The 22,657-nt window shown below is 32.3% G+C and overlaps 2 protein-coding genes across 2 annotated transcripts; one reads left to right on the plus strand and one right to left on the minus strand.

Moving 5' to 3' along the window:
• Nucleotides 1-2,605: 2,605 nt before the first annotated feature.
• On the minus strand, nucleotides 2,606-8,003 carry LOC101267531 (uncharacterized). The gene is made up of 4 exons (XM_004240937.5): nucleotides 7,511-8,003; nucleotides 6,242-6,391; nucleotides 3,325-3,639; nucleotides 2,606-3,194 (listed from the first exon to the last, which is right to left on the minus strand). Exons 1-4 carry the CDS (start codon nucleotides 7,868-7,870, stop codon nucleotides 2,787-2,789), a joined length of 1,233 nt encoding a protein of 410 aa, XP_004240985.1. The 5' UTR covers nucleotides 7,871-8,003; the 3' UTR covers nucleotides 2,606-2,786.
• A 7,358-nt stretch (nucleotides 8,004-15,361) lies between these two features.
• LOC101267814 (F-box protein SKIP16) lies at nucleotides 15,362-22,523 on the plus strand. Its single transcript, XM_004240938.5, has 5 exons — nucleotides 15,362-15,688; nucleotides 16,519-17,241; nucleotides 17,349-17,567; nucleotides 20,809-20,915; nucleotides 22,120-22,523. Exons 1-5 carry the CDS (start codon nucleotides 15,485-15,487, stop codon nucleotides 22,196-22,198), a joined length of 1,332 nt encoding a protein of 443 aa, XP_004240986.1. The 5' UTR covers nucleotides 15,362-15,484; the 3' UTR covers nucleotides 22,199-22,523.
• The last annotated feature ends 134 nt before the right edge of the window (nucleotides 22,524-22,657 follow it).

The raw sequence follows: 22,657 nt of genomic DNA on the forward strand, positions 1-22,657 counted from the left end.
AAAAAAAAACTTTTTTTTCCTTCTATAATTTGTTAGACTTCTAATTTCAAACATTTTATCGAGCTTATTTAAGATCATAAGACTTAGAAAGAATTTTGATATGTTAACCATATCTTTGTATGATACTACTGAGTACTAAGAGTCGTTTGATAATGAGAATTGTTAACTATTATGGAATAATTCATCACGTTATTTCAAGTAACTTGTGATTATAAGGTTTACAAATCCTATTTGAAGTTTGATTTTAATTTTGATTCGGTGCTTTAAACTATAAATAAAATATTTATAAATTTCCAATAAAGTATTTTAGAAAAAAGGATCAAAAATATCTCTCAACTTTTATTTATTAGTTAATTTTACTTTTATCGTTAAAATAAAGTTATTTTTACCTATGCTGGTACAAAACTGAATGGATCTACTACCCTTTAGTTTGACGATTTCCCCAAATTAACCAAAATTATCTAATTTCAATCAAAATTACCTGATTTCATCTTCTTTTTTTAACCCAAATCCAAACCCAGCCACAAACCAAATTTCATATGACAAATTAAATTCCAAAATTAATTTCTTCTTCATCTTCTTGTCCCCTAGAATATTTTTTTTTCATCTCCCCTTCCTCCATGAAAATTTCATACATTTGCAACAACAATAACTTAAACTATAATTCTTATGAATTCCCTTGAATTTCATCTGCCATATTTGGTATGTTCAGAGGATGCTCATCAGGCTAGGCAATTCTAGTCCAATTTTTATTATTTTGGTCTAAACAAAATGTTTCTTATAATCACACCATAAATTTATATTTGAAATTTTTCTTCCCAATAAATCATTTATGAAAAAAAAGGGATAATGCACAAGTATCCCCTCAATCTATGTCCGAAATCTCAGAGATACACTTATACTATACTAAGGTCCTATTACCCCTCTGAATTTTTTTTATTAATAATTTTCTACCCCTTTTCGGCCTACGTGGCACTATCTTGTGGGTCCAGCGTTGGTTGACTTTTTTTTCAAACTAGTGCCACATATGCTAAAAAGGGTAAAAAATTACTTTTAAAATAACTTCAGGGGATAATAGGACCTTAGTATAATATAAGTGTGTCTCTGAAATTTTGAGTATAGGTTAAGGGGTACTTGCGCATTTTCCCAAAAAAAAAATATTAAAAAATATAGTAGTAATAATTTGCATCTAAAAATGGTAAGAAAAAAATTTAAATATGTATATTTAAGTTTTAAGCCTCTCAATTGAAATTTCCTCAATTTATATTAAATCGCTCCTGACAACAGAAAATTTGAGACAGAGTGAGCATTAATTATCAAAGATTGTTTAATTTAATGGTCTAATTATTATTTAAATAACTATGACATATTATCTTGAATATGGCAAATTGGCAATTATGTTTTACACATCTAAGATTTGAAAAAATGCGAAATGATTTGATAGATTTTTGTATTTGTATGAGTTTATATTTTGAATCATTTTATTTGATCACTTGTCACTTGAATCCTTAAACTCGGTGAAACTAAACATTTTAAATCCCTTTCGATGTGTGAACTTCAAAAGCTTGACAAAAATAATATTATCATCATCCACATCATATTTTAAACGGCATATCACTTATTATTATTTCTCCTTCGTCCCTTTACCTTTCTCCCTTTCTCTTTTTTTTTTTTTTTGCATTAGAGATACCACCACACCCTTCAATCACGGATACCATTACATTCCTAAATAACTAAAAATTATCGTTTGAATTTTATTCAAATTTCTTTCACTCACGGCTTTTAATCGTATTTCTTTTACCAACATATACATCTACTAATCCAATCACCATAAATCTCTTTTCCCCACTGATTAAATGATTAGCCATTAAAATATTTCAATATACTCTAATATTTGTACACAATTTTACACAACACATTTGACCTAATTTCACAAAGGCATTTAGCAATCACTTTTCATCTTTCAAGCGTGTTAAATCTTTATCACATTATAAATTATAAACTACCCAAAAATAAAAGAAAAACACGAATGTACAACAAGAATACAAATTTGTTTCTATTCCCGAGAGGAAGAAAATTTGAAAAAAAAAAAAAGAAGAAAGAGAGAAACAAGAAATTGGAAAGGGGATAAAGAAGAGAAATAGAGGTTTGAGAGTAGAAAGTAAAAATAGAAATGAGGATGTATGATTGAAAAAAGTTAATTTCCTCATATTTTTAAAAAGAAAAAAAATGTTTTTAGTCTAAAATTTGATTTTACACACTCCCTCTCTGCGTGACTATCAACTCAATAATTAAGTTGTCCTATAAGCTTGGTCAACGATCAGAAACAGAGTTTCATTGAGTTTAAGATTTCAATTAACAAATAGTTAAGTAGAGAAAGTCCAAAATAAAAATACAAACACAAACACAAACAAGTAGGTGCAGAAAATGGTTATAAGGATTATTAGGATGCTCTGGTCATAGGAAATTATAATGATCTCCTGTGATGATGTTGACCCTGACATTATCAAAGCTGGGCTAATGTAATATAGAGAGCATACAAGTTTTGTATAATTTTGTGTTCTAGGTTTCATTCTTTTGTGTTGACTATCTTAACAGGAGAAACTGCAAATCAAATGTAATATATAGACCATGCACTACAAATTTTCATATCAAAATTCAAGTTTTCAACTTTCAGTTCATAGATATTCAAAATTGATGGCAAAAAAATATGACAAAACTGACAACAGAGAATGCTGGTAGTTCATGGGCTCTCAATGTCTGAGGGTTACCTGTTAAAACCAAATCTACCTTCTTCTCTTCCTCCTTACACCTGGAAATACAAGCGGAACAGGAAGTGTAGCCAACACAATGTTTTTCTCACGAACAAGCTTGCAACCTAAGTACTCATAGAAAGGCCGCAGTGCTACAGCATTAATTCTCAAATCTTTGGCTATATCAGATGGATCACTACGAAAGTCATCAGCAAAGAGAGTAAGAACCAACACATAGTTGATAAGAAGAGTTACTTTCTCTTCCGGCAGCCTTTTTGAATCTGAAATGGAAAACATTGAAGTGAACTTCTGGGACAAGATGCCAGGAAACTTGTGATGCTTTGCCGATGATACACCATCCATAGAATGTTTATCCTTGAACTTAACAAGATGAGTAATGAATGAAAGTATGCCTGCCAGCCTTTTCTTCTCATCTTCATCCTACAACAAAGCAGGTGAATTTGGCACGCCAGATAAGGAAAATATGGAACTGTTGATCTAATACGTACGACTCAAGTGTTCACTGATAATACAGGAAAGATGATATTATGCAATTTTAAGCATTTAGTACCTGTATATGTTCCAATTTGTAGGATCTGTTGCGAACAAAGCTTGGATAAAGATCAGGTGTCATTTCTGCTCCAGCTTCCGTGAGTTCAAAAATATCCAAAAGAAAATCCCACTCTCCTTTGGAAATAATTCTGTCTAGTGGATATGCCAACTGGGGTATTGTGGCATCTAGATCATGTGGTGGTATATTCCGAGCACTGTCTGTTGCAACAGTTACTTCAAGAGCCTCTTTATTTATTGCTCCAGCTATATTCCTGTCAAATTCCTCTTGATTTCCAGTATCTTCTTGTTGACGCAGGGAATCAAGCTTCCTAGCCTGGAAAGAGAAGACTAGAACAATATAAAAAAGGCAACACTACTATTACAAAAGATTGATGACAAATTTATCTGCTCTTTCTTCTACATGGTCATGTACTAATTCGGAAAATATAGCTAACAATGACAGCCAGCTTTGCTTTTCCCACAATTGAATAAAACAAAGATATACATAGATTATGGAAACATATAACCTTTTAATTTGGAGTTCCCACTTTTAAAGTAAGAAAAAGGTGTATTTTCTAAGTTAAAAACCTCATTCATTGTCTATGAAGTCACAAAATTACACCCAGCATTCTTTATAATAAACTTTGGTAATCATTGCAAGAAAAATCAATAGAGTCCATTAAACGTTTCCATGACACACAAGAATCAAGATGAAGTTGAGATGTCAAAATGAAATTGTTGGAGTTTGTACAGTAACCTCACTGATTTTAAATCCAAATCCAACTCTAATCTTTAATCTTACAACTTTTAAGCATGTTTAAGAAAAGACAATTTGTAGATATCAGTTCCTAACAAATGCTCAAACACTCTGAAAGCAGCTCCGGATACTCTCAAAGATTCTTTAAAGTATGATATCTTAGGCCTCATTTATTTACACTTAACAAAGAGTCTCCAGATCTTAGGTCATTAATGCATTCGTTTACATTAAGATTTGCACTTATTTGGTCTAAATAGGTCCTAATCATTAAGATCTTGAACAAAATCTTAGGGCCTGTTCGGTACGAAGGAAAATATTTTCCAATTTTCCCATGTTTCAGTTGGTCCAACATTTACCTAGGAAAACAAACTCCTTAAAAATGAGTTCCCTAATGAAAGTAGAGAAAGCAACTTCTACTAGTGACATAAAACATAGATTGTATATCTTCAACCCCACTGCTCATAGCCCTCATCTCCACAATCCCACACCCTTACCTCCCTACCCCGTTTCTCATGTATTTGTCCAAACCATATACAAATGCTTATAGGATAATAGTTATTGCTTTACCTACTGAACACAAAAAAAATAAATAGGAAATCCACATTTTCCTTTTTGGAGAAGGATAAAATCCACAACTTAGTTTTTTTGAGGAGGATAAAAAACATGTTCCTTCGTACCAAACACACTCTTAATATCATTAAGTGGTATTTTTATGCGGATAATTTCACCACCACTCTATCAACAATAACCCGACGCCACCATTAACCACCTCTGCCGTTGCTTTATGGAGAGCCGTACTGTCATTGACAAGAAGTGGAGCAAGATCAGGCTACTTTTAAGCTCACTCACAAGATCTGTAGTAATGGAAGTCTCACTCTCATCAGCATCTCAATGGATAGGTTCCAATAGCACATGAAGTTGAACACAAGGTCCAAATACACCTAAACTTTTTTACTTGTTTTTGTTTTCATAATTAATGAATCTGCTGTTAAGTTTTATTAGTTCTGTTAGTTTAGTTATCTTCATGGACTAAAATAGATGAGCTTGGCAATATAAGTGCAGAAAAAATCGGTCTACTGATGCGGAGCTCTTTTACAATCAGGTTATAATGTTCAATCAGACAAATATCTGTTTTGCCAATAGGAGACTATTAGGACACAAAAGGCACTACTGATGATCCCCTGATTATTTTATCAATTATGTAGCATGAAGCATCTGCGAGACTATAGAACGAACTGTTAAATTCGAACTGTTAAGTCTTCCGGAAGAATTTTGATAAAAAATTAATTTGCAACACACATCAGAATTCTTTAAGAGAAATGTGCAGGATATATACACCTCATGAGGAAGACATATGTAAAGAAGTAACTTCTAGGTGATATCAGCATTTGTGCTTGGAGAGTGAGATTTCTCACCGATGCGCATTAAATTGCTAAAACTAATGTTTGATTAGGCTTTTAAAAATACCCCAACTAAAAAAGAACACCACGATTGATAATATGCATACCAGTGATTAATAGAAGTTTCAACAGATAACAATGGTTTCTGCTAAGTAAACAATTAAAAAAACTTACAAGTTGATAATATGGAGATAGATATCTACAAGGATTTAACCGGGAAAAATAAACAGAACAAGTAGAGCAGCAGCGATGTTCTGATGATCAAGTACAGAAAATGGGTAAGAAAAGTGAAAAGGGAAGACAACAGCTTGGTGAAAGAGTACTAGACACCGAATCTGATGTCGACAATAGAGAAGATGAAACTGTTACTTTCTCAAGAAAAAATGGAGAAGATGAAAATTGAGAAAATAGACATGGGGGAATTGATTTCTAAAGACGGAGAAGTAAACGGCACAGCTCTCTGCCGAGAACAGCATATTAGAGATGCTTAAAGACATGAAAGTGAGGACCAAATAGAAATTAGGGAAGGTTAGTTAATTATGATAGAAGAGTAATTAGCTTAAGTAGGTTTATTAGAATAGTATTTACGTAATTTAACTTTTAAATTTGGGGTTCTTGGTTTTATAATAATATACACAGATAGATAGACCAACTTTTTCTCTTCCACGAATTATCTTTGTCATTTAAGTAAAATCTATGAATTTCCAGCAACTGCAAAGTAGAGAATCCTCAATGTTCTTTACGTAGGTCAAAGATAGCGGAAAACGGGAGGAGCATACCTGCCGTATAGACTTCTTTGATGAGTACATTTGAGTTAACTCTCTCATTTTGTCATTCCTCTCTTCTGCAGTGAGTTCTTGCTTGGCAGTATCTGGATCTTCAGCATCCGGTACTTCTGACCCTCTAACTCTAGGTTCCAACCTAATTATCTGTGATCATAAGCCAACAAATATGAAAGAGAATAAGATATTGAAACAGCTATTACACTCATCATCTACTTAAAGTAAATGAAAATCAGGCTATACGAGATCACCAAAGTTATGTATGATAGCCTAGGTAATATCACAACTATTGGTTAGACAACAAACTGAGTTTGTGTGTAAAGTAGAATACGCTCCAGTTTCTAAGCATTTCAAAATGGTAAGCTCACTGAAGCTTCCTTGCAAGAACCTTTGACCAAACAAATTAACAACACATAACACTAAGCAAATGTCAAAACTCCCTGTTTTATGATCACATTCAAGCAAAACTAAAAGAATGATATGGATCAATAACATCCCGTCCAACCATAATCAAGTGGTCATTCAATTTTGATAATTATAAGACTAGAACCAGCCACACCGTAACATATTCACAGCAACATTTGATTGCTGTGTTAATCTAATAATATCTTAGCTGCTGTGGCTGGGATTAAATTTTATTTTCATTCAAGTGGATTTGAGAAAAGAAAAGAACATAACGCCAAAATGATTCCATTCTTTATTAAACATCTCATAAGATCAAACGAAGGAGCCAATTACCAAAACTTACTCTGCCTAGTTATAGACTAAGCAGCAAAACCTTCTTTTTACTCTAACCAATCAAATCCTTCAGAGCCATTTACTTTGTTATTATAATGGTAAATGTTTCTATAAAAAAGTTCCTTTTTGATAACCGAGGTGTCCAGGTCAACGTGTGCGCAAGACTAAGGTAACTCTATCCAACTCTATCCGCGAAGGCTAAGGGTAAGGACTGATGAAAGGTAGGCACCTAGTGGTTTTTTTTTTGTCTCTGTAGGGGTTTGAACCAGAGAATTGTCAACTCAATTCATTGACCATTAAGCTACACCTTTGGAAAGTTCTTACTTTTCTAATCACCAATCAAACATAACTAACCTTCGGAATCGAATTCACCTTGTGTGCTGCAATAGGGATAAATCTCAAATAAACTAGCTTCTTCTACCCACCAACCAAACACAATAACCAGAGAGAAAACAAATCTACCTTGTACACTAAAACATAAACAATTCTCATGATACAATACCTTCCAAACAACCAAAAAAAAATTACCTTGTTAGCTGCAATAGGAACAATCTTGAGAGTTTGAGTTTCCTTATCCAGTATCCCAAGCGAATAAGTACACAACTGAGCAGACGTCGCCTCGCCAGAATAATTAGTCCCAACAAAATCGACCTGCGACCCATAAGGGCTCACCACAACCTGTAACCGATTATTCCTTCTAACATTCCTATACAACTTAGTACTCAATTCCTCCACACCGTCATTTGTGTTCCTTAAAGGGTCATAACCTGATGGAAAATAACCAACCATCGGAGAAATATTATTAGGATTTTCAGCGATGGTTTCCATTGTCACAGTATGCGTCTCCTTCTTCTTCTTCTTCGACTTCTTCTTAATCGATTCGCCCATTTTGCCTTCTACTTCGCTAGGGTTTTGTTCCTCTAGCGTCTTCTTCTTCTCTTTGTGTTTAGCCACAAGGAGGAGGAAGGTGAGGAGCAACAAGCATAAACCCTACTGTAATAAAAATGAAAAAATTAGTTTTGAGTTGATTTATTGAGGTGGTCCTTTGTAATATAGAATTTTGCAACTTTAATCCTTTTACTATGTATGGGAAATGGTTAAAATATCCCTCGATTTTGTTTTATTAGTTAATTATGTCTTCATTGTTAAAATGAAGTTATTTTTTCCGTGTTATCTATAAAATTGTCACATATACCCCTCAATTAAAAGGTAAATCTCAATTCAACAAAAATAACTTAATTGACTTAAAATTTTAACCTGACCCGATCTACCAATCATTTAATCCCACCTATATTCATTTTCATTTTTAATCTAATTTATTAACCATCACCATATTACCTATTGTTATGTTCATCTCATCAAATAAAATCCCCCTTGAATTCTAAAAATCTCCCTTGAAGCTTCACGCTTTTTGTCCGTCTTTTCCGCAACTCTCATTCCAAGCATCATCATTGCCATTATAGGCAATAGCCCACTCTCTTCCTTAGAACCTCCCCCAAAATCAGCTACTTCCAGCAACGTTAGACGTGAAATCTCATTAACTATCGTTGATATTCTGCCTGATGAAGCCGACTTTGATTTGTAAATTGATGCTATGAATTTTGAACTGATTAACAATTTAGTGAAGCTGTAGAAATGGGTTTCAGAAAAAATTTGCATCATGAAATGTGAAACTTGGGAATAAACATAAGGTGTTTGACATGTGAAAATGGTTCTGGAACAATGATACAATGAACGAGAGATAAATCGATTGAAACACATCATGCTTACGACAAAAGAGCTTCTGACCGAATTGCTTGGGCTATGTAATGGGCCCAAAACAGTGATTACGACGGCAATGCGTTTAAGTGTTTGGGAGAAGTAATAAGGTTGAGGAGGTTGAGGTTTTAGGCCTACTTGTATAGACTTAATCGGATCCGACTTAGGCCTCATTTATTTGCACTTAATGGAGGTATGAATCTTAATCATTCAAATTCAACACATTAGGTATATTTGATTTTTAGGTATGAATCTGAATCATTCAGATTCAACCCATTAAGTTAATTTGTTTTATTTAAAAAAAAAAACCTCTTAATGGTTCTGAAGAAGTCTGAATGAATCAGATATGTAAGAGACTATTAACAACATTCAGACTTATTTGATAATAAATCATCACTTCTCTGCTTTGGGCCTGCCTTTTTATCTCATAACTAAAAACTTTCTTTCTCTCTTTTCTCAATCAAACACCAAATTTTTCCTCTTGATGTGGTAAGTTTTCATAAATCCTTTCACCCCACATATTGTCCCCCCCCCCCCTAAATATTTTCTCAAATTCATTCTTTTTGCTGCAAATTAATTTTTCTCATAGTTCTTTTCGTTTTGTCATATTTATTTTTTCAAAATCTCGATTTTGTATGTATTTTTGGTGACTGTGCGTATAAGGTATTGAAAAATAAAAAAATTCTATTGATAAGCTTGATGAAGCTTCAAGAATAACAAATGATTTTTGTGAATTTATGAAATATATTTAAAACGACGATTACAGATTTGTTGGTGTTGGGGTTGAGAATGATGTGAGGAACTTGTTGAATGATTGGGGAATTAGAGTATGGAATATGGTTGATTTGAGGGAGTGGGTGATGGAGGAACTTGATAATGAGAATCATTGGAGTTGTGGGCATAAGGATTTAGTGAAGGAAATTGTTGGAGTTGAATTTACAAGCCGAATTTGTTAGCTAAATACTTTTGTTGAGATTATATTGATTACATTGAGCCGTCATCGTAAAGATCAATAAAATCAAACCAATAAAAATACAATACGATCAACACAAAAAAGAGATGAGTAAATCGAAGCAAAAAACAAAAGAGAAGAAATTTGAAGAGAAAAAATTGAAAAAAATGACGAGAAACACTCAAATTTGTCCAACAATGGTGTTGAATGAAAATAAAGAAGAAAAGATAGTCTTTAAAGGTGAAACTCTGACTTTTAAAGGCATCTCATGCTCTAGTTTTGAGTGTATTACATGCTCCACGTGGAGTCTTTCCACACAGGATGCCACATCAAAAATTGTGTTTAAAATAATGTGTTTGGATGAGTTCAGGGGTTCAGATGATAAAAGGATAAGTAGAAGCGTCCAAAAAACAAAGAGATACAAGTACAACGGTCCACAAGACCATTTCGCATTATTGAAATGAAAATTTTATAATATTTTATCAATATAATATTCAATTTCACTTGCACATTCAGATATTGAAACAAACAACAATAATTATTTAGTGTTAGATTTAAATGTCACATCTTAATATTTAGATGTGTATACAGATCAAAACACTCAGATCTTAATGCTAATCTTAGTATTCAGATGTGCATTCAAATTCAGACCTCTTAATCTTAGTGGAAACAAATGAGGTCTTAATCCCTTTAGTTATGGAAATGTTATTCATGTCTTTAAAATGTATTTCCTTCCATTGTTTTTTGCTTTTATGTATATATCCAAAAGGAAAAAGAGTCAAATATGTCCCTAAACTATTCGAAAAGATCTATATATACCCTATGTTTAAAGGTTGATTCACTCATACCCCCGCCGTCCAACTTTTGGTCTAAATATGCCCTTATGGGGTTAGTTGTCATGTTAGACATATCCAACTCATTTTTCATTTCTTTAAATGTCACATGAAATTGTCATGTCATTTTAACCTTACCACATGACATTTATATGAAAATGGAAAGATATCCGGACTCATAAACACCTAGTACGACCCTTAAATCAACCCCCTTTTAAATAAATTATTCGATCGATTTTCAACAATTTTTTTTGATAAATTTCGAAAATGAGTAATTGATTAATAAAAAATTAGGAAGAATATGAAAAAATATAAAATTAATGTCGAAAATTCACAAATAATTATAGTAACCTTAAATTCAATTTAAACACTTTTGAAAAAATTATTTTTTTCAATAAATCCCGAAAATGAGTAATTGATTAATAAAAAATATGAAAAATATAAAATTAACGCCAAAATTAAGATTAAATACAGTAACCTTAAATTCAATAATTTTAACATTTTTTTAATTTTTAATTTTTTTGGCAAATCTCAAAAATGAGTTTATTAATAAAAAATATGAAAAATATAAAATTTACGCAAAAAAACCACAAACAAAAAATAGGAAAATATGAAAAAAAATATAAAATAAAAATAAATGTTAAATTGTTGAATTTAAGGTTACATATTTATTTGTGAATTTTGACGTAAATTTTTTATTTTATTTTCATATTATTCCTTTTTTTATTAATAAATTACTCATTTTTGGGATTTGTTGAAAAAAAATAAAAATTATAAAAAAAATTGTAGAATGAAATGTTACTATATTTATTTGTGAACTTTTGGTGTTGATATCATATATTTTTTCAGACTTTTCATATTTTTTTTATTAATCAATTACTCATTTTCGAGATTTACCGAAAAAATAAAATTCTGAAAAAAATATTGAAATGTTAGATTTAATGTTACTATATTTATTTGTGAATTTTCGGCGTTAATTTTATATTTTTTCATATTTTTTATTAATTAATTACTCATTTTTGGGATTTACCGAAAAAGTAAAATTAAACAAAATTATTAAAAATGAGTCGGATAACGTATTTTAAAAAAGTTGATTTATGGGTTTCATTAGGTGTTATGAGTCCGAATATCTTTCCATTTTCATATAACTGTCATGTGGTAAAGGTCAAAATGACATGGCAATTCCACGTGACATTTAAAGAAATGAAAAATGAGTTGGATATGTCCAACATGACAACTAACGTCCATAAGGGCATATTTGGATCAAAAGTTGGACGGTGAGGGCATGAGTAAACCAAATTTTAAACGGAGGGTATGTCTAGATTTTTTTTGAATAGTTTAGGGGCATATTTGACCCTTTCCCCTATCCAAAAAGATGAAGATGAACATAGGTGGATTAAATGATTAGTTGGTCGGGTCGGGTTTAAATTGATTAATTTAAGTAAATCGGGTTATTTTTGTTGATTTAGGATTTTTCATTCAATTGAGGCGTACATGTGATGAGTTTGTAAACGACAGAGGTAAAAATAATTTCACTTTAACAGCGATGGTATAAATCAACCAATATAACAAAGTCGAGTGATATTTTTAATCCTTTTCACACTATATATTTACTAAAAATTGAGCACCTTTTATCTTGTTTTATTATAACAAATAATATATTAAAAAAAAAGGTATATTTAGAAAGTACTTAAAATATTTAATTTTAAAAGAATAGAATGTTAGTTTTTAATTCAATTGAGTCAAAATTTTCTAGTTGTTATATCTGTTGTATGGCCAATAAGATTAGAATGAAGGATATTGAATTTTGAAAAGATTTTGTTGACTGTTTTGATGATAGTGACCTTCGAACCTTGGTGTAGGTGGAACATCCAAGATAGTGTTTTTTTTAACTCTCTCGTTGTCACAAAGTATTTAAAATGTTTCTCAGTTATCACAAAGAGTAAAATGTTGATCAATTGATCTCGAAAGACAATACTAGTGAGGGCTTTTCATCATGTCCCGTCGGGCTTGCATTGCTTAGATGTTTTTGCATTTCTCCGCCAGCTGTCCACTCATCCCTCCCACCCTTGCTTATAATTAGGATTTTCATCTGGTACGATTTTTCATAGATTTACATGAAAATCTTCGTTAGATCGATCATGTAATTAGGATCAATCAGATCGGATATAAACTATCCCGTTCTTTTAACTATTTAGGTATGAAACTAAAAAAAGAGGTATAATTTAGATATGTTTTTGACATTTATCTCATTTTATTTTTAAATATTTATAATTGATATACTCTTAGATATTATGTTTTTTATTTTACTTGAGATTTATATTAGAAAGTACGTTTATATATATATATATATATATATATATATTATTTTTTTTCAAATTGTAAATATAACTTTGATTTTGTTTTTAATTATTGACATAAGCGAATAACGAAACTGAAAAAATTCAAACCAAAAAAATAAATAAAACTAAACCAAATTTATTTCGATTTAGTTTACACTTCATTAAAACCAAAAACAAAAAAAAATCAAATTGAATAGTACAAAATCAAATCAAAAAATATATTTTGAAAGGTAAACCCTTCTCCCTACAAACATTATAGGCAAACAAAAATATTATTTATAACAAAGTAAAAAAAATTCTTATAATATTTTTTGTGATATTTTAATGCAAGATATTATTTGATGGATGAGTTATATGTTAGCACTTTGAAAACGTGGCAGAATAGGGGGCGTTGAAAAAATTTGAAAAATTGACAAGCGGTTGATAACTACCAAGTTGGCATGCTTATTTGCTTTAAATTAAATAAGGTCTACATGTAAATAAAATTTTCTTTTGTAAATGTAAAAAAAAATGACATTATTTTTTTAGGTTATTTAAAAAAGGGGAAAAGGTGTGATATACCCCTTAACTTTGTCATTTGGAGCTGATATACCTCTCGTTATAAAAGTGGCTCATATATGTCTTTACCGTTATACAAACGGCTCACATATACCCCTGCCGTTACAAAATGACTCACATATACCTTTCATTTGATGAAAATTAAAAAATTAGTTTCATATTTAAATTTATTACTTGTAATTTTTTTTTAAAATTATTTAGGAGTATATATGATTCTTCTATCAAAGTTCAAGGTATATTTTAATTTTTTCATACATAAATTATATTTTGACTTCTTTTATTATAATTATTTGAGTTTCTTATTCTTATTTTGTTTTTTTTCTTTTATTCCTTAGTTTAAAGAAAAAAATTTAAACTATTTCTTTTGTGTGTATTGTAATTTAATTTCTTATTTGAAGAAAAAATTTGGTCATCTACAATAAGTTTTACAAGAATATTAGTGAAACATAAATAAATTTGATTATCAAAATAATAATTTTAAATTAGTCATTGAAATTAAAAAAAAAAGTCAAAAAAATATGTTTGATGAGAATTAAATTTAAACATATGGGATTATATTTTTTAGGAAAAATAATAAAAATTTAGATTAATTTTTTTTTCATTTCCGTTGGAGGAAAAGGGTATATGTGAGTCATTTGTTTACAAGTAGAGGTATATATGAGTCACTTTCATAACAAGGGGTATATCAGCTCTAAATGACAAAGTTAAGAGGTATATCAGACTCTTTTCCCTTTAAAAAAATATTTTTTTTTCAACACTTTAACTTTAACTTTCCACATGGCATGTTTAAAATCACAAAATTAAAAGATATTTTAGTACATTTGACATAACTTTAATTTAGAACTAAGGCTGCGTATCGATCAGTTCGGTTCAGTTTTGAAGTTTATCGGGTTGTCTATAGGTTATCAGTTTGTAGAGATGCTAAACCATTATAGAACCATTAAAATATTGACTTATCGGTTATTGGTTTATCGATTTTTCATTGTTATCAGTTTGGTTATCAATTTAACCGTTGAGATTTGACACAAAAAAAAAACATTAAAAATCACTTAGAAAAAAGGTGACAAACCAAATAACCATGCACTTGAGTTCATATGTTACATCTTGGTCAAAAGCAAACACTTTTACATTGTTGAATAACCAAGTGTTTGAGACAACCAAAAATAAAAGTAGGAAATCAAACTCTAAGTCGAGTACTTTCTATACAAAATGGTATAAATATAATTATTTAATTTAGTATCGGGTTATCGGTTAACCCGTTTAGAAAAAACTTCAAACCGTTAAGAACTGATAACTCGATAATAAAAAAAATCAAAATCACTAAACCAATAACCCAATTCTATAAACCACTAACGTTTTTATCGGTTCGGCTTATCGATTTTGGTTCGATTTTGAACAGCCCTATTTAGAACCATAAGATTAAAAATTTTTATTTCGTTTCTTAAACTCCGTTCAAGTCAAATTGGGTTATTGTTTTTGAAACGAAAGGAGTAATATATACATACCATGTAAATAAAAACTATTCCAATGGAATATTATTTTTTCCCCATTCACCCCTTCATATTTTATTTTTGTTTGTTTTATATTCGTAAAAGTTTTTATTTTTTACTTAATAATTTAAAAAATTCATAATCATAGAATTCAAGATGGAATTTGTTTATTCTATATATAATTAATTCGGATAATGTCAGTATTAATTCTGTTATAAAGTAATTAGTTTGAATAATACATATTTACGTAATAACAATAAAGACAAATTTGATTTAATCGATAGAAATTTAAGTTACGTTTGAATTCACTTTTTTCTCTCTCTATTTTTTTATCAAAATTTATTTTCTTAAATACTTATTATTTTTACCCTTTTTGGAAAAGAAAATAATTATTGTCACATTTCATTTTGTCAGCTAACATATATATATATATAACAAAAAAAAAGAAGAAGAAAAAACAGAAAACTCTACGTAAATAAACCAGTTCCTCTCTTCTCTTTCATCTTAACTCACTTTGGCGTTTCTATTATCTCCGGCGGCCGGCGGTAGACGGCGGAGGAAGAGAAAAGATGGATGTAGAAAGGTTAGGTGGGCTGTCGATGCATATAATCTTATCAAAATTGACGCCTCAAGATGCTGCATCTGTGGCTTGTGTTAGCAAAAGGTTTAGGAATTGGAGCTCCGATGATTTGCTATGGTCCAAATTCTGTGCCGATGATCTTGATTTATCTTCTCCAATTGACCCACTTGGAAATCCTATGCCGTCTTTCAAGGTATAGATAGCTACTCATAACTCAATTTATGCATTTCACTGAGGTTTTAGTCGAAAGTACTTTTTTTTCGTCCTAAAATAAATGAGGGTTGAAAAATGTGATTTTTTGGTATGCGAATGTAGACATTTCTTAAATTTATTACTTTGAATTTGAAATTAGGATTTTTTTTTAACTGGGTGTTCTGCCTGTGTCAGAGCAAAATCTGAAGAAGTAAGTATAGGAACTAGCCGAAGAAGCTTAGACATCTACTATATATACAAATAAAAAATAAAAAAATTAGTTATAAATAATATGATTTTCCGCCAAAGGGGGAGTTCGGGTGAACCCCTGACCCTAGGACCTAGGCTGGCTCTGCGCCCTGGTTTGGGCCATCTTGCTTGCCTACAGAGGATACCTCCCACTACCAACTGGTAGTACCAGCTAACTCTCTTCACCAAGTCTAGAAGAGATAGAAGAAATCACCTAGTGTTTTGTCTTGTGTTAGGATTTGATCTAAGACCTCATGACGCTTAACCGTTGGATTCTTTTTGGAACTAGAAATGTAAAGGAAATTTGTGAAAAGTGATAATTTATATTCTGATTGACTCATCAGATGGTGATAGGGTTGTATATGCAGCGTGTAAAGAATTGCAAGTGATTGTAGCATTCTTGAGCTAATAATATGCTTGTACTAGAGTAGCTTTTATTAACAAACAAACCCAAAATAAGAAAGAAGAAACAAATAAGAAAAGTAAGTCATTGTATATGCAATGATCATGTGAATATGCACCATTAGTGTGCATTACTGAAACACTCTCTGACATCTTGGCATGTTTATGTTGTTTGCTTAGGCATCTTATCAAACATGGCGGGAGGATTTCAATCAATACCCATGGCCATTGATTACTCGCGTTAAAAGATGTTGGGACAGGCTAAAAGAGTGGCTAGCCATAAATTTCCCTGAAGGTTTGTCTACATTGCGTAAAGGTGCATCTGAGGAAGAAATACTGGAGTTGGAGAAGAGTTTGAAAGTAAAACTGCCTCTACCTACTAGGGTTCTCTACCGGTTTTATGATGGTCAAGAACTATCAAGTGAGGAGTCCAGTGGGAGCGCGCCTGGGAGTTTATTAGGTCTCATGGGAGGTTACTCCTTTTATGACCATCTGGTGAATGTATCTTTGTTGCCTTTACATCAAATGATAATAGAAACGAAAGAAACTATCAGACATATCGGACTCGGCAATCGATCTAAGTATGTTGTTGTAGCGGCCTCTTGTGGTCACAATGAAAAGGTTTTCTTTCTGAACTGTTCCACTGGTCAACTTAATGTTGGTACAAGGAATCTCACAACTGAAGGAGAAGTGATTCCTTGTGTACCGAGTGCCTTGATAAGTTCAGTGCATAATGTAAAAGCAACTCAACCCCAAGATGCCATGCTATTGTGGCTAGAGGAACATGTCCGTCGCTTGCAACATGGAATGATCAATGTCCGTAAAGAAGGAAAAGTGAGAAGTATCAGTCTTTTTCCAGAAGTACCTCCACTTTGTTCTCTTGCTGTTACAAATGGTGTAAAGGTAATTGTTCTGATACCATGCAGCAAATAAAATGAGCGTTGCTCTTGTCAGTTGTTTCTGGTTTTAATTCCATTCTATAGACTAGACTGATAGTTAAATCATGTCAGGTCCGTGCTTCTTCTGTGTTCGTCCCAGAGTTCAGTACCATTCAAGATGAATATGAGAAGAGTTTTTTTGCTTATTCTATCCGCATGTCTCTTTCACCTGAAGGATGCATAATGAATGGGATGGCCTTCAATTCCTGCCAACTATATTGTAGACATTGGATCATCCGCTGCAATGATAATGTTGTAGATAATGTAAATGGAGAAGCGGTGATAGGAAAGGTATCATTTTTGTAAAGTTTTTTTATGAGGAGACCACCCTTATTAATTAAAACGTTGAGCTTCTGCTGTGGATCATGTTTCTTTCAACTGTTAGCTTGTTAGCAAGTTCTTCGTTAAACAGTTTCAAAGAAAGCTTGTTAGCAAGTTCTTAGTGGCACCTTTCTCATGTGAAATGCCAGTATATTTTTTTTCTTTTCCAAAGACACAAAGAATCTACTGCCACTTGGGGATCTTCTATTTTGTTTTTCTCTCAAGCTATATAAATAATAATGATTTGCTTTTTTTCTGAAATGGAAAACAAAACTTGCTGGAAAGAAATAATAGACGAGATGATATTCTTGTTGATCAGATCACATAAAGGACTCATTCAAATAATATATTCGGTAATAACCTAGTTATATAGCTATCTTGATTTTGGGGAAGGATGATTATGCGTAAGGTTATGAATCAGCCTCTTTGCTCTTCTGCTATCAAACTACAGAAGCTGTAGAAATGATGGAAAGACAGCCCTAAAATGGACATCTTCATCAAAAAAAAGAAAAAAGAAGACATCCCTAAAAGAGACATACCAACTCTCATGAAGTGTAGGAGTTCAGGCTTTCATAACCGGCGTTTATGGAAATACATATAATACAGTTATGATAAGACTGATAAATAGGTTTTATTTGTTCGATAAGTTTCTTTGGTTTTCTTCTAGATAAGAAAGGAAGTTACAAGGAAAAAATGTATTTTTTTTAAGCCTGGAACGTCATAGCAAATGATACTTCTCTAGTTGAGGCTGAAATTTATGTTGTCTAAAATTCATGACGAAATGGATGTGCTGAATTCAGTTGGAAGTATCTTTACATTGATCTAATAAATCAGTTCAGTTGTGTTAAAGAAATATGGAAACTAGATATTTCTTTATTCAGAGAGAGAGGGAGAAACACCTTTTAAGCTAGTTGTCAAATATTTACTTTTATGGCACAAAATCTGAAGTTCTGGTGGATCTCTATCTTGACAGCGTGTCAATTTCCCCAAAGCTCTCTGTCCAACTTCTGCAGAATAAATTAACTCAACTTTAATATCAATGAACTCCTCCCTTGATGAACAGCTCCGGGCTCTTTTCCTTCCCCAGTGGCCAGGGGTAGAAAATGGCGGGGGATGATTGAAGGGTTATTGTTTTTTCTTTTTCTATGACGATTATGTAATTCTTCTTTGTATTCTGTTGACCTGAATAATTTCAACTCTTTATTAATGTAGTATTTTGAGAATTGAGATGAAATCTGGACACAATAGAAAAAAAAGAGCACAATGTTGAGGGTGGAAGTGTTGATAGAAAATGGTGGTGGAAACCTCTTCTGTTGTAGATAGTTTTTGACCCCATATTAATGAAAAAAAGAGCACAATGTTAATGAAATGACTATTTGATTTCGGCAGAATAGTCTGGTGGACCCTCGTACTTGTATCGGACTGTATTATGGACTCTTCTACTTAGTTTTTTGTCATCTGGACCCTTATACTCAACATAAAACAATATATTATACCCCTGACCATTGATCATCCTTATGTGGCATTAATATAGATGAGTTGGCAAGAGAGTGTAGTCACACGCCTGCAAAGGCAAGTGAACATTTTTGAAATTTCAACTTTTACTTTTAAGTTATTAAAATTATTTTTTTTAAAAAAATAAATTTAAAAAGGAAAAAAACTCCATCTTCTTCCCCACACTACCTTTTTTCTAGCCATTCCAACCCCAACCTATTTTTCTTTCTTATCCACACCCTATTGTTATTTATCTTCATTTTTCTTTCACTTGTTTCTTATTTCCCCCACCCATCCCTATTTTTTCCTCTTCAATCATCACTTTCCCTCTTTTTCCCCTCCCATACTTGAATTTCTATCTTTTTGCCTTTCCTTGCTCCTTTTCAACTTCTTTCTTGTTTTCTTTTTTTTTTGTTACCCTAAATAAAAAACGAAATTGGGCAAAAAATTTTGAACATAATAAGCAAAGAAAAATCAGAAATTAGTGGAGTTGTTGATATTTCTAATTAGTAACTTGACCTCTTTTGGTGTCAAAATTATTCTGATATTTGTAAGCAATTTGGGTGTGAAATAGTAGTTAGCATTGGATTATGAAAAGTTTGGTTAAATCTGGTTGTTAGGTGGCTTGGTTGTTGTTATTGTGGTTGTTAGATGACTTAGGTTGTTGTTACTTTGATCTCGCCGGTAAAATGGCGACGCCGCCGTCAAAAATGGAGACGACGCAATGGCTCCATCATTTCTCCGACATCGACGAGATCCTCTACCTTGTTTCGACTAGTTTGTATTGCTATCCATGTCGGAAAATCGGAAATGCTATATTGGGTTTTACAATTGGATTCTAATGGGTTTTACGATGCCGGCTTGGTGGCGAAATATTGAAAATAGGGAGGATTAGAAATGTCAATAATAAATTAAAATGGCACTAGCGGGGAGTGAAGTAGTTTCATGACTTTATCAGATTGCTGGATTGTGAAAAAATCGAAGAAGAAAAAAATGGGGATATGGAGATGGTGGAGTTTTGACAGTGATGGTGGGTTAGGGAAGGTGGAAAATAATAATTTTATTTTGTTTTGATAAAATAGATTTTTTTAAATGTCTTTTATTTAATATTTTTACTAATAATTAAAAAATTATTATGAAGAAAATTATGACTTGACATTAATATATATGACATGGATATAACATGTCATCTATGTAAGGGAGAGTGAGATACACACATGGTAAGAGGGATTTAAAAATCTCATTTTGGTTAAGTTCAGGAGTCCAGATGACAAAAAAGCTAAATAGAAGAGTCCATAATACAATCCGATACAAGTACGAGGATCCACCAGACTATTTTGCCATTTGATTTCCTTCATCAAAGAAAAAAATGATACTTGATTTCACAAAAGAAGAGGAAAGAAAGAAAGAAAGAAAGAAAGAAAGAAAGAGTAGGTGTCAAGGAAACACGTTTTGTTTATTGTCAAAGAAATGAAAGAACAAGTAGATTCCCTTGTGCTCATTTACCGCACTCATTATTGTGTTACTTCTTCTTTAGCTGCACCAATGACCTCTTTGACCAATATCCAAAGCTTGATGAGCTACTTCTTTTTTCCCAGCGATAGTTTAACTATGGGAGCTGGTGCCTTAATTTTCTGTTAATGTGCATTATTGTACAAATAGGCGCTGTTTGTACTGGAGATTATCTAATTTTTTGCGCTTTTGATGATACTTGCAGTTTCCACTGCTACGACCCGGGGAGGAAGAATTTGTCTATCAGAGTTGCTCATCTCAACAAGATTCACCAGGCTCGATTGAAGGATCTTTTACTTTTGTACCTGGAAGGTATGTCACATCACTGCAATTGGTACACCATCAAAATGACATTCTATTGGTTGTTCCCTTGTTAATGAGTCATTACTCCTTCACATGCACCCTAGTATGGATGGTAATTGCACTTTCATGTATATACCCTTTTTACCTGGCCAACCTGTAGATCCTAATCCGACAGATTCTTATTTTGATCCTGAAATGATACAATGGTTATGCACTCTTACTAGGACTTTTAGCTTCATAGAAGACATTTCTTGAATCCCCACCACCCACCTTCTCAAAAGAAGGCATCAGTGATCTAGTCGAATACCAACTTCAAGTATGTGTCCTTGGAGTGACATGATTTTACCTGAATAATCAGGTGAGCATTTTCTAGCCTATTAAGTTGTAGGGCAAAGTCGGTTGGTGTGTTCGAGCAGAACAGACCATATAGATTCAGTCATCCAATTGTTATATTTTATAACAGAAGAAAATAAGTAAATTTGGCCATGTGTTTTTTCATTTGATTGAAGGCAATACTCAGATTTGAACTAGGAAATTAGGAATTAGGATCTGCTTTTCATTCTAATGCTTCTTGCAGAATTCTTGTATTGGGCTGGTTGGTGTTAAGCCTCATCCGCTGTGGTCTGCCTGCTGGATACTTCTGTTTCTGCCTCTATTATATTTTAAGAATGGTTGTTTTATAATAAGATTTTCCTCTTCGATAAATGATTAGCATGGTCCCTTATCAAGGATGACATGCACAAATTGAGATCTGGTTCATATCTCTGTTGATTATGAAAAAAATTTCATTTCAGTAAAGGATTCATTTACTCTCACAAACTAAGTTTGGAGAAGAACTTGATATTTCAGAGCCTAACATGTTTTACAAAAGCTTTCGCAATGTGATAGTAGTGCACTTTATTGAAGCTGGACCATAGTAACCTTCAAATTGTACGAAATCCTTTCTGCAGTGAGAATCTGAAAGACTGAAACCTCCAATGCTGTATCCTTGGTCCAGAGGATTCTACTTTTGCCTTTTCATTTTTATCCTTTCATAGTGAAATTTGTGTTTGTTATCACTTTATGGTTCTCTTTACAAAATTTAATTGGTTGTTACTTTGTGATGGCTTTTTTCCTTTTTGTATATAGAGCAGTTTACATATTTGAAAGAGTTGGGGTTACTTTTTTCTTGGCTGATACTTAGAACCTTACTGTATGTTCCCTTTTTCCTCAGATTAGCAGATCCAAAAGGTAGTCCGTTCGAAGCTGTGGTGTCAAGATTTCCCCTTGTGATGCCGGACTATATTTTCTGATGGAACTCATTCGAAGTCCACTCTTCTGTGTTATGCGGTTGGTTTTGTAGTGAACAAGCACTATCTTTACTCCTGTTAGTCTATGTGTGATTTTCATCCATCCTCCCTTCCTGTTGTGCTTCATTGGTTTACTATTATGTTCTTTTCCTTTGAGAAGAAAGTTCTTTGAACTCCGGCCAACGTAGTACTGTCTTGTAGAAAAGGATATACAACATGTAATACCAAACTTCGCGTTGTGTCGAAACTGTTGAACCCCTAGAAATGTTGTGAACAAGGAATGCTGTATATATAGTGTTAATGCCAAAGCAGCAGGGTTATGGCCTAATCAGATTTGCAGCTACAATACATGGTTAACAGACATGTCAATATTTCTGTTGAAGGCAAACAAATGGAGTTGAAAGCCTGACCAAATGGAATTTTGGACTCTTGGTTTCCAATTGACTTTATCTTAGGTGGCGG

Source organism: Solanum lycopersicum, chromosome 6, assembly GCF_036512215.1.
Source record: "Solanum lycopersicum chromosome 6, SLM_r2.1".
NCBI lineage: Eukaryota > Viridiplantae > Streptophyta > Magnoliopsida > Solanales > Solanaceae > Solanum > Solanum lycopersicum.